The following is a 13,755-nucleotide window of genomic DNA, read 5'->3' as shown; positions in this document are numbered from 1 at the left end:
ATTGGTCATTGGGCTATCATTTTCCTGGCAATCAATTCCACGGCCCAACAACTCACTTCTCTTGCCATTTTTACTTGCAACTTCGATTGTATGCATGTTTGTTCTAAGAAATGTTATAACAAGAGCTTCTTATTACGTTAAATAAATTGATGCATATGGCTGATCAACAAAGTGAAACACAGGTTTAATCCAAATGCTTGAATTCAAGAACTCTTTAATACGCAAAATTCCGATATTTGGGACCTCCCTACTTGAACCCAACTGATCGGCACCATTTTTACTTGTAAAGTTTAATTGTATGTGGCTATTCTTTTAGAAAATAAAGTCACATATTGTTCCCAAATGGGCAAAACGAAGTGATGAGACCAGTCAGTCTGCTGCAATATTAGGCATATGGGATAAATTCATATTCCTTACTTCCCTATTCCTAAATTCCTTGATTAATTCCTTATTAGTTTGTTGATATCCCACTCCTATTCATTATTTTCCCATTCCTAAATTCATTGATTTCTTACTTGCCTAAATTCTTTGATTAATTCTTCAATTCCCCCATTCCTAAATTCTTTGATTCCTTACTTCCGCCATTGCTAAAATTCCTTGATTCTTACTTCCCCCATTTACATTCCTTGATTCCTTATTAGTCTATTGATATCCCATCCCTATTATGTGTGTTTCTCCCATTCCTAAATTCCTTGATTCTTTACTTCCCCATTCCTAAATTCCATGATTAATTCCTTCTTAGTGTGTTGATATCCCATCCCTATTCCTTACTTCCCCATCTATTTGTTATACTATTGATAGGTGGAAAGATAAGAATAATTAAATATGCGACAGTGCATCGACTTGGTTGACGGCACTTCCTATATAAACGGAATTGAGACTTCTCTATTGGTAAGATTATTCATTAAGTAATCTAAAAAACAGAAGAAGAAGAAGAAGAAAAGTTCTTTCAGCTGTTGTCGTTTGAATCCGGAAATATGGCGGATGCGGTTGTTTCCTTTGTGCTGGAACAGCTCACTGACTCTGTCATTCAGGAATTGAAATTCTTGGGTGGAGTGAGAGATCAGGTGAAGCTTGCACAAACCCAGCTACAATTGATGCGAGGCTACCTCAAAGATGCAGATTCAAGACAAGGAGAAAGTGAAGCAATACGCATTTGGGTGGCAAATATTAAAGATGCGGCTTATGATCTGGACGACGCCATCGAAACTTTTGTCTTAAAAATGGCTTCCAAGAGGAATGCAAATCTTTTCAAAAGGATTGCTTACATCTGCGTAGGAGGAGTTTATCTTTACAAGATTGGTTCAGAAATCAAGAAAATTACTACCAAAATTTCAGAGTTGAGATCGAGCCTGCCAGGTGACCTAAGGGAGAGTGGAGGTGACACTTCTTTTCAGAGGCAACGAGAACGGAGGATAGCTTATCCTCATATTATCGAACCTCATGTGGTTGGGTTAGCCGGTGGAACGGAGATATTGGCTACGCATTTGATCAAAGAAAAAGGCCCCCGAGTTGTTTCTATTTGGGGGATGGGCGGGTTGGGTAAAACCACTCTTGCAAAACAAGTTTATCATCACAGTAAGGTTAAGCGTCATTTCGATTGTTTTGCCTGGGTGTGTATCTCTCAACAATGCCAGGGACGGGAGGTTTTGAAAGAAATTCTGACAAAACTCATTTCTCCTACCAATGAGCAAAGACAAAAAATTGCAGATCTGGGGAAGGATCAAATTGCAGAGTGGCTTTGGAATACGCAGAGAGAAAGGAAATGTTTGGTGGTGCTGGATGACATTTGGACCCGTGATGCGTGGAGGTCGTTGGAAGTGGGATTTCCAATGACTGAGGAAACTGAGAGTCGAATTTTACTCACTACTCGCAACAAAGAAGTCGCTTCGTATGTGGACAAAAATGGTTTCCTCTACGAACCACAGCCGTTGAATGATGATGAAAGCTGGGAACTGTTTGAGAAGAGAGCAATGTTTGAAACGGAATATACAAGTATGTTCTCACACAAACCTTTTATCTCTACTTTTCTTGTTTACCAATTCAATATTATAGAAAGAGTGCTGCTATTTCCACCCACCTGTCATATTTCCTCACCCACCTTATATTAAAAAAATTTAAGACAAATTAGCCCATTTTGCACTGCATTTTTCTTTTTCAAAAAGCTACTCTTAAATTTATATCAATTTCAAATGTCAACTAACTTTTTCTCCACTCTAACAACGTCAAGAAATTCCGCCATAAGATATTCAAAACTTTTCCCCTATAAATCTATTGAAATCACAAGGCCTCTACATGAAGATAGTAGTTTTATTATCACAATTTTTATTTTCACGAAATATACTCCTTAAAATCTATACTATAGAAAATCTACACTTAAGATACATATAATATACCTAAACAAAAGGTCAAAATGAAGAACGCAAGTGCATAAATGAAACAAAAAGGAATGAGCAGAAATAGAAAATTGTGTTACCTTAACAATAAAACAAAAATTAGTATACCTACATATATGTAGAAAACTATAATAAATCGTATTCCCCTTTGTTAGGTAGCCTACGACACTCGAACCTATTTGATAGTCAGATAAACACCTTCCACTTAGGTACCCATATAACATACCAATAAAGGTGAAAAACTTAGCACATAATACACCTACAATATAGGGTGAAAATATTAAACTAACAAACATAGACCGAAAAAAAAAAAAACAAAAAAACAAAACAAAATTTATATGCAAACATGTATAATCAACAAAGTCAAAGAATCCAACGATAACGAAAATAATCAAACACCAAACATTGCCTTTGTATTAGACAATTTCTACCTACTATTGCAGCAAACATAATCAAAGTGAATCCATGTAAGATGTAGGTTAGGACTCATCATCAATTGGATGGCTTATGTAGATTAGTAATCACATACCACTCTATAACGTATAGACAACAAACACAAATATCTCTCATAATCAAGGTATCCATATCCATGTCCATAAGAGGGTTTTGGTGTTGAGAAAGAAGAAGAAGAATAAAAATAATGAGACTTTTACGAAAAGAATAATATGGCATGATTTTCTCATTTACTATTTCGATTTTTACTTAATTAATTAGGCATACCTAGAATAATATGGCGTTGACAAAATTAATATTTGTAGAAAATGGATAAAGTTTTTTATTTATTTTGCTTTAAATTCAAAATTGGAACCAAAAAATGGAAATGGTGATTGTGAGATAAATTGTGTAAGTTATATATGTCATTAATTCATTGAAAAAATGGATAAATTTTTTTTTAAAAATTTTAAATTTGGTAAGAAGAGATAACCAAGAGTATTTTTCTTTTTCGTTTTTTAACAAACTGATTTACTTCAAATTATATATTGTTTTCTCATAGATATCTTTATATTTCTATAAGAAACTCTGTAGTTCATTTTATACGTTTTATTGGTAGAGATTTCTATAAGAAACTAATTTAATCTAATGGTATTTTACTTTATTTTATTTATTTTGATTATCAGATCTGGTTTCGAGAATTTACCAGATACCCCAGACTCGGGGTATGACATTCTTCAATAAAATAAACTCATACAGTTGTAGCCAAAAGAAAAATCAGAAACACATATATATGTGTGTGTGTGTTCTAGAGTGAAAATAATTTAAGCAAGGGAATGATAGACTGGCATAATTTGTTTTGTATACTTTTCGTACAATTGAACATGTGAGGTTAATTAATCTGGTCTTAATATTGTTCCTCAGACCATAAAATTTATGAACAAAAGAAAGAGCTAGGAACAAAGATGCTTCAAAATTGCAAAGGTTTGCCATTAGCCATCACGGTGCTTGCAGGACTGCTAGCTAGAAAAGACACAGTTGATGAGTGGAATATTGTCCATAAGAATGTTTATGCATATATAAGAAGAGGCACAGACCTTGGGCCCGATTACAAAGGTGAAGGATATGAAGGGGTATCATGGTTATTGGAATTGAGTTACGATAACTTACCATATTACTTAAAACTATGTTTTCTCTACTTAGCCCATTTTCCAGAAGATTATGAAATACCAGTGGGTACACTGACTAAACTATGGATGGCAGAAGGTTTTATATCATCAGCATCAGCGGAAGTAATAGAAGATGTATCATATATGTGCTTAAGTGAGTTGGTGGGCAGGTGTATGGTTCAAGTTGGAAAACATGGTTCAAGAAAGAAAATCAAGACTTGTCATCTCCATGATCTTATGCGAGACTTATGCATGTTAAAGGCAAAAGAGGGGAACTTTCTCCATATTATCAATTATTCTGCAGCTGTGGAGACCAATGAAACACCAAACGGTAGAGTTCGAAGACTTGCCATCTATTTGGACAAAACGGTTGATACATATGGTCCAGAGAAAGATGAAAATTATGGACATATTAGGTCTTTGTTATACTTTGTCCCAGAATACTACTTCATGAAGTCAAAGGCATTATGGTTAGAGTACTTCACATTATTTGGAGGTCCAAAGTTTGAAGGTCTGAGTGTTAGGTCTCTATTCAAGAACTTCACATTACTTAGAGTTATGAAGTTTGAAGGTATGAGTGTTGGAAAACACAAATTACCAGGTGAAATTGGGAATCTAGTGCACTTAAGGTTTTTAAGTGTGAAGGATAGTGATATTCGAGCGATACCATCATCTATAGCAACTTTGGTATGTTTGCAGACTCTAGATTTACGTACAATGTGGGGGACTGAAATTCCAAATGGAAACGTGTTTTCCAAGATGGAAAAATTGAGACATATATACTTACCCAAATATCACAGTGCAAGACGTCTGTTATTTGCTACTGAGGTAGTGAATTTGCACACGGTAGTCAATATTTATATTCAGGCATCATCTGATCTAGATGATTTTGTTAAACTAACCAACCTTAGAAAATTGGGAGTTATCACATTTGACGGAGGGGAAAAAAAGGAGAAAGGGACAAACATCATATTTAAGCACCTCCAGTCTCTATCGGTGGACTCCACATTGTTCTCTAGTGGATTGTTCTCTGGTATGTCCACGTTTTTACCAATACCATGGAACATAGTATTAAGCTGTCCTAATATATACAAGCTGCGACTACGCGGAGAAATCGCTGAGTTACCAGAAGACCTCATGTGCCTTACGAACCTCACCAAGCTTACACTGAGAGAATTTGGTAATCTCAAGGACGACCACATAAAAGTATTTGAGAAGCTGCCAAGCTTGAGAATGCTTTTTGCTAGTTGCGGGAATTTTCCAGAATTTCTTGTTTGCTCAAAGGGAGGCTTTCCATTTCTCGAATTTCTTTCTCTTCATTTGGTGGAGGAGTTAAAAGAATGGAAGGTGGAGAAAGGAGCCATGCCTAGTCTCTGCAGATTGCATATTGATCATTGCTTAGTTTTGGAGGCAGTTCCTGACGGGCTCCAATATATTACTTCCCTCAATGAATTAACCATCAAATCGATGCTTCCTGAATTCTGTAGCCGGCTTCGAAAAGGAGGAGAAGATTTTTACAAAATCCAACATGTGCAGTCTGTTATAATTTCATATGATTAATGAGGTTTTATATAAAATGGTACGCTAAATGTTTTTTCTGTTTCGTTTTGTTTTGTTTTTTGTTTTTTTTGTTGTTGTTTTCTTATTTCTTTTTCAAGGAAAAAAGAACTAATTGTTTCTCTCTTCTTTTCACTTGAAGGGAAAAAGAATTGTGGGCCCAGCTCGTCAAATTAAGTGACAAGTCTGTTTCTTTTTAATGAGTAAATAATTGAACTAGTCAGCAGCAGCACACATTTGTATTTTATTTTAGTTTATGGTCATTGGTCAATCGGCAAGGATGGAATCTGCGGTGGATGGTATGCGAATGCCTGCTATCATTTAACTGGCAATCAATTCAATTATTAATCAAAAAGATCTGGGCAAAGAAATAATAAATTAATCAAAAGATATCTCTAGTACTTGGCGGCAATTTTGACAGTAGAGGCTTCATACGTTATTTCACGTAGACTATAGCAGTTCGGTTGGAGTAAATTTCAGCTATTATTTTTATCCGTTAAAAAGCGCCACATAAGATTTGACATCTCCAACCATCTCTTTTGAAGATGCTCTTATTACATTAAATTGGAATAATTCTTATGCTATTTCCGACACATGTGTTGTTCATTTTGGAGTACGCTACTCGCATGCTACATGTCTTTGAACAAATATGCTATTTTTGAGTACATTAACACTATACACGTATATGATCTATCCATTATACAAAGGCAATCAACCATTTGTTGATAACACTTGGGCTTTTCAATTTTGCATTCATTCTCCCTAATGTATCATCTTTCTCAAAATACCAAATAAATTTAATCCTTCCATCTTTTAACAAGAAAATGAAACTGAAAATAAAGATACAGAAATATTACTACTTTTAACCCAACTGTACACAAAAGAAACAAATAATTAGGTTTTGACAACACAAAATGTAGAAATTGGATTTTGACAACGCATGAACGGGTTAGGACAGGGTTGCAATAATATGGCAATTGAAAGCACAAGCTACAGAAAAAAATTAGGCAGTAACCATGTGGAACACACAAGGTATCTTACAGACCAAAGAACATAATTAACAAGTGAAGCAGTCAATTTCTTTCCAGTGCCAGAAACAAATTAAGCCAATCAAATTTTCCTTGGTTACCTACTAGCAAGGGATGTGCCGGTAGCATACAACAATCTTCAATTTAGTTTCAAGAAGCATAACAATAGCAAAAGAAATAAATTGATACATATGCCTCGTCAACCCAGTGAAACACATGTTTAATCCAAATGCTTGAATCAAAGAACTCTTTAATACGCGAAATAAAAGATTAGGTATGGCTTACCTGCAATCATGGTTAAAGGTCACCATTAGAAATGGCATTTTATTTGATTTTCCATTTGATTTTCGAAAAAGTACATAAATAAGCATGCCGCTCACAGAAGATCTATACCTGAAATTCGTGATTCTCAAACCTTGAGAGCAACCTTGTGAACCATGGTTTCTTTGTGTATTTGGTGGCAGCTCTTCTCAACAAGATCAAGCAATTTCTCCAAGTTCGTAGCCCACGAATTAAGAACATTGTTGCTATCCTTTGCAGTTTGAAAAAAGACTATTCCTATTGGCCGGTCAATCTTGGCCACCAGTGCCTTGGACACAACCGTATCTGACAGATGCTTCTCAGCTTCCTGAAAAGAATGCGACCAAAACTATAAATACAACAGACTGGGAAAGATTGCATATTTCAAATAAGTCCAGCCATGACATCCCAAAACTGTCACCTTAATTTTTCAGTTTCGGGGTGGTTTGTGCTTCCATGGACTTGAAAATTCAGAGAACAACCAGGAGTTCGATGCAGCAGAAACTGAATTATATTCCAGAGAAAGAAAAGGGAAAAACCTGAGATTTCAATGCATTTTGAATTTCATTGCTATGAACTCTAACGATGAACCATTTGGTCTCGGCATTGGGTCCGACCTCGATTGATAGACCGAAAACCCCGACAAAAGCTTTTGAAGACGGCTGCTTAGCTAGGCTTTGGGTTACCAGCCACATAAAAAAAAAGGGGGAGACTAAAATGTACCAAAAAGAAAAAAAGCGGGGAATTCGGTAGTTTCCTATTTTTCTGTGCATATGACAATTTTACAATTGGATTTTATTTTTTAAATTGATCCAGCGGCTGGGAACTGTGGTTTGGGGCCTAACCGGGGTAATCGGTTGGTAATGTTGGCAAAAAGATTTTCAAATGTGGAAGATTTCCACTTCTTGCATTTTCAGAAGGAATTTTTGTAGAAATGTCACCTGAATATAATCTTAGTTTTAATTTGTCAACTTAATTTTTCAAATTTCATGATTTGTCATTTGACTTTAATACCATCCAATTTTCCATCCATTTTTAAAGGTATTTTAGTCTCTCTATTTTCAAGAGTATTTTAAAAATAGAAAAATCATTATAAAAATAGGCTTAATTGTAAAAACGGTCCTTGTGTTTTAACATATTGGTTAATTTAAATCATGTGCTTTCAATTTGGCTATAAAAAATGTATATATATCTTAATTACAGTAGAATCTCTACTTGGCTCTTTATTTTGGAGACCAAATTTGGGCTCGCTACATCTAGCAAGGAGGAGAGAGAAAGTGAGCCTTACTAAACTGGAAGTTGTGTGTGTGTGTGTGTGTGAGAGAGAGAGAGAGAGAGAGAGAGAGATCAGAGTATCAACCTCAATATCAGCTGTCGTATGCCCTTCATCAGTTGCCAAAAACTTCATCTTCTTTAACATCTTCTCCTGCATTATTTCACTACCTGCAACACATATTCAACTTCAAGAAAAGCACTTCCAATACAGCAAAAATCAAGCAAAATCATTCTAGTATCTGTTATACATCAAAACCTTCAAGGAGCCATTGAAGAAGACTAGAGTATTCCCTAAGAATCAGAATTCTTTCGCGGTATTTTGGGGAATAGTTCTTGAATCCAGTCGAGGGGTATTGAAATAAGAAGTCAACGTGAATATTTCTTTCATAGTATAAAAGATTGACAGCTACAATTTAGCATTCCTATTCTGGTTAACCACTGATTCGTAGGATCTAGATACAAGGAGAATTGCAGGTTCATCTCCTATATATGTTGCTGTACATTCAGAATTGTATATTGTACAAATATATGAAATACCAGTTTCTTTACATGGTATCAGAGCTTCCCTTTTTCCCTTCACCATAAACATCAATGGCACCAGACAACGATGCCAAACCAGTTGACAGAGAGAAGTCCTCATACACAACCGATAGAGATGCATATGACTCTACCGATCCCTACTGCATACACCACTCAGATCATCCCGGCATGGTATTGGCTTCCATGCCACTGACCGGTACAGCACTTGGAGTCGTAAAGTACGAATTTCCTTGAGTGCGAAAAACAAAACAGGCTTTATTGATGGGTCCATTGTGAAGCCATCCCCCTCACCAAAAAACCTTCAGAGTATCAACGATGGCAGAGGTGTAACGACATGATCTTGTCGTGGATTCTCAATTCTTTGGATCCTGACCTTGCTAATAGTGTTATTTATGCTGAGACAGCTCATGAAGTCTGGACTGATTTAAAAGAACGATTTTCACAGAGCAACGCTCCTAGGATTTTTCAGATTCAACGCAGCATAGCGACACATACGCAAGATCAGATGCCTCTGGCAACATATTATTCAAAACTAAAGAACTATTGGGACGAACTGGGTTCCTACAATGATACAGAAGTTTGCTCCTGTGGAGCAAAGAAGTCGTTGGCCAAGCGCGAGGAACAACAACGCTTGATGCAATTTTTGATGGGACTAAATGAATCCTATGCAGCGATCCGAGGGCAGATTCTCCTTATGGAGCCCTTGCCATCAGTTAGAAGGGCATATTCCCTACTTTCACAGGAAGAGAAACAACGTGAAATCACCACTACCCATGCAAATACAGAAAGCATGGCCATGTTAAGTATCCACAATAAGAAAGGGGGTTCTTCTAAACCCGCTTATCAATTCCGCTCACAACAAGGATATAATTCACAACAAGGACAGAACTCACAACCTCGTTCCTCTTTTCGAGGGAGCCAAAAAGAGACTCGACGTTGCACTCACTGCAATGGAGATACTCACACCGTTGATACTTGCTATTATCTCAAAGGGTTCCCTCCAGGACATAAGTGGCACAACAAAGAAGTCTCTCTGCCTGATAGAGGAAGCAGTTCACACCAAGGAAACCAAAGGAAGTCACATGCTGCCAATAATGTCCAAAACTCAGATTCACAAGTTCATCATCTCCAGTCCATCGCGCCCCACCTTACACTAGACCAATGCCAACAAATTATGGGCGCTGTAGGTAAAGAAGATGTTTCACAAACCCAAGTAAATTTTGCAGGTCTGTCTTCTCCTTCTTGTCTATTTTCTCAAAAGCAATCCAATTTATCGCATGCTTGGGTAATTGACAGTGGCGCTACCGACCATATCACTAATTCACATGACTTTCTAACTGACACGTCTCCATCCTCCATGTCCCCAGTAGGATTGCCCACAGGGGCTAAGGCACCCATAAAATCCACTGGCAAAATCACTTTTGATGGAAATTTGTGTCTAACTGATGTTCTTTGTGTTCCATCCTTTAATGTTAATTTGATGTCAGTTCCCAAACTCACAGAGTCACTTAATTGTTGTGTTGTGTTCTTTCCCAATTTTTGTTATATACAGGACTTGGTTACGAAGAAGATGATTGGATTGGGTAGGCGGCATGGCAACCTATACTATTTTGATTCAAACTATATTTCTCAGAAGCCACCATCCTCCTCACACCATATGTTATCTCGACAAAATCTTTGGCACCTGCGGTTAGGACATCCATCAGATGCCCGCCTTCGTATCTTGGCTCAACATGAATCTGATATTTTCTTTTCCCAACACTCTTGTGATTTTTGCCCATTGGCTAAACAAACTAGACTTCCATTTACTTTAAGTTCCATTTCAAGTATTGCTTCTTTTGATTTAATTCATTGTGACATCTGGGGTCCACATAAAATTTCTTCTCATTCTGGGGCAAGATATTTTTTGACTATTGTTGATGATTATACAAGATGCACATGGGTTTATTTAATGCAATATAAATCTGATACTCAAGGTCTTCTTAAATCCTTCTTTGCCTTTGTTTCTACTCAATTTAACAAAACAATAAAAGCTATTCGTGTAGATAATGGTGGTGAGTTTTCTTCTCTAAAAACGTTTTTTGCAGATCTTGGTGTCGTTTACCAACATTCCTGCGTCTCAACACCTCAACAAAATGGGGTTGTGGAACGTAAACACCGACACCTTCTAGAGATGGCTCGAGCCTTGCGATTCCATGCACATCTCCCTCTTAATTTCTGGGGAGAATGCATCCTCACTGCTGCATATCTGATTAATCGTCTCCCCACTCCACTTTTAACTGGTAAAACTCCCTATGAGCTTTTATTTAACCGTCCACCCACTTATAAACATCTTCGCGTTTTTGGTTGTCTTTGTTATGCAACTAATTTACACCCTTCTCATAAATTTGATAAACGGGCACGTAAATGTATTTTCGTGGGTTATCCTTTTGGTCAAAAGGCTTATCGTGTTTATGACTTAGAGACCAAACAGTTTTTCAGGAGCCGAGATGTTATTTTTCATGAAAATGTCTTTCCTTTTGCTAATCAACATGATGTACCTACTATCCCTGTCTTGCCTTTAACCCCCAATGATTATGATTATGAGCCTGTCCACATATCAGACCCACTACCCACTTCATCTTCCAAGCCAAATCCACCAACCAATCTAGATATGCATCCACCTAGCCCAAACACACACTCTGGCACACCTACACCACCTCTTCCAAATACACCACCACCTAGTCCACGCACACAATCTAGTCCAAATACACACACCCAATTTAGCCCCAACACGCAATCTAATATATCCCCTCAACCTAGTCCACCACTAAGTCCATCACATGATACACACCCACCACCACCGCTTCGACATTCTGAACGCCTAAAACAACCTTTAGTGCTCCTACGTGACTACCACTGTTACACTGCCATGTCTCCCTACTCTGATTCATCATCTTCTTCAAATACAAAAGGTAAGGGCACCCGATACCCTATTTCCCAATTTCTTAATTATCATAATTTGTCATCCACTCACAAATCTTTTGTAGCTTCCATCTCTCGAGTTGTTGAGCCAACTACTTTTGCCCAAGCTTCGACTGACCCTCTTTGGCAAGAAGCCATGGACAAGGAAATTCAAGCTCTTGAGCAAAATAATACTTGGTCCATAACACCTTTACCTGCAGGAAAACACCCAATTGGCTGCAAATGGGTGTACAAAGTCAAATATAATTCTGACGGTTCCGTCGAGCGCTACAAAGCTCGTCTCGGGGCCAAGGGATATACCCAACAGGAAGGCTTGGACTACACGGAGACATTCTCTCCCACAGCTAAATTGGTGACTTTCCGATGCTTGCTTGCTCTTGCCGCTGTACGCAATTGGCCCCTTAACCAATTAGACGTCCAAAATGCTTTTCTTCATGGAGATTTAGACGAAGAAGTCTACATGCTTCCTCCACCCGGCCTTCGCCGACAGGGGGAGCACTTGGTTTGTCGGCTACACAAATCATTATACGGGTTGAAGCAAGCATCATGAAATTGGTTTGCCAAGTTCACCAATGCCCTTCAAGATGCCGGATTTGTCCAATCCCTAGCAGATTATTCACTTTTCACAAGGTATCACGATAATTCATTTACCATTATATTAATTTATGTAGATGATATTGTCATTACAGGGAATGATCCTAAGGCAATTCAGTCTCTTAAGGATTTCCTCCATACTCGCTTCCGCATAAAAGACCTTGGAAATCTTAAATATTTTTTGGGAATTGAAGTAGCAAGATCAAAGAAGGGAATTTTCATCTCTCAACGCAAGTACGCACTGGATATACTTGACGACGCTGGACTTTTGGGTGCTCGCCCTTATTCATTTCCCATGGAGCAGACGCTTAGACTCAACCCTACTGATGGCAAACCACTACAAGATCCTACCAGATACAGGCGATTAGTAGGTCGCCTCATTTATCTCACAGTAACGAGGCCAGATCTCTCATTTACTGTCCATGTGCTTAGCCGTTTCATGCATGAGCCGCACCAACCTCATCTAGATGCAGCTCTTCGTGTACTACGTTATTTGAAAGGCTCTCAAGGACAAGGCATTTTATTTCCTATGACAAACAACCTAAAGTTAAAGGCATTTTGTGACTCAGATTGGGCAAGTTGTCCAACTACCAGGAGATCTGTCACAGGTTATTGTACTTTCCTTGGTGATTCTTTGATTTCTTGGAAAACCAAAAAACAAAATACTGTGGCACGTTCCTCTACAGAAGCAGAATACCGAGCTATGGCAGATGCATGTTGTGAGCTCACATGGTTACGTTACATCCTCAAAGACTTGGGCATTCAACATTCAGAACCAGCAGTATTGCATTGTGATAATCAATCACACTACTACGATTTACTATTTGCGCGACGGAAGTTTGCGCGACGAAGAAAATTTCGTCGCGCAAGGAGCACTTTTGCGACGAAAAAAATATTCCGTCGCGCATACAACAGAGAACTAGCGCGACAAATAATGTCGTCGCGGAAAGAGGCTATGCGCGACGTAAATAAATTTCGTCGCGCAAAGGTGTAAAGTCTATGTTATTGGCGCCAAACTCTTGCGCGACGATAGAGATCGTCGCGCATGACTATATTGCGCGACAATTCCACTTATTCATCGCGCAAAGATGGACAGAAAATGGGCTCCTATTATGGCGGTAAAAAAATTTTGCGCGATGAGAGTTTTCGTCTCAAAAGACAAGTTAGCGCGACGAAAAAATCAACCGTCGCGTAAGAAAATGAGGGAAACTTATTTTTGGCGCCAATATGCAGGTGGGTTTTTGCGCGACGGAAATGCCGTCATCGCGTAAAGTTTAATAGCGGTGCGTTCTTGCGCGACGAAATAGTTTTATTTGAGCGACGAAAGTTAAACTTTGCGCGACGCCGGATTGTATTCGCGCGACGGAATTTTGTGCGACGAATGATTTTGTTCGTCACGCAAAAAAGCAAATGTCGACACGTGATTGCGCGACGGAAATGTTGTTTTGTGCGACAGAAAAGTGGGTTTTCGCGACGGCGTTTCGCGCGACGAATTTTCCT

The 13,755-nt window shown here is 38.1% G+C and overlaps 2 protein-coding genes across 2 annotated transcripts; both read left to right on the top strand.

The window, feature by feature from the left end:
- Positions 1 to 932: 932 nt before the first annotated feature.
- Positions 933 to 5,557, top strand: LOC117618174 (putative disease resistance protein At1g50180). The gene is made up of 3 exons (XM_034347781.1): positions 933 to 1,995; positions 3,753 to 4,473; positions 4,522 to 5,557. The coding sequence occupies exons 1-3, from the start codon at positions 978 to 980 to the stop codon at positions 5,555 to 5,557; spliced, it is 2,775 nt and encodes a 924-aa protein (XP_034203672.1). The 5' UTR covers positions 933 to 977.
- A 3,463-nt stretch (positions 5,558 to 9,020) lies between these two features.
- LOC117620069 lies at positions 9,021 to 10,459 on the top strand. The gene is made up of 2 exons (XM_034350158.1): positions 9,021 to 9,923; positions 10,250 to 10,459. The coding sequence occupies exons 1-2, from the start codon at positions 9,032 to 9,034 to the stop codon at positions 10,282 to 10,284; spliced, it is 927 nt and encodes a 308-aa protein (XP_034206049.1). The 5' UTR covers positions 9,021 to 9,031; the 3' UTR covers positions 10,285 to 10,459.
- Positions 10,460 to 13,755: the final 3,296 nt, after the last annotated feature.

This window comes from Prunus dulcis, chromosome 2 (assembly GCF_902201215.1).
Source record: "Prunus dulcis chromosome 2, ALMONDv2, whole genome shotgun sequence".
In the NCBI taxonomy this organism is placed as follows: Eukaryota; Viridiplantae; Streptophyta; class Magnoliopsida; order Rosales; family Rosaceae; genus Prunus; species Prunus dulcis.
Note: the sequence above shows the minus strand (reverse complement) of the source record. Positions and strands in the feature narration are given on the sequence as shown.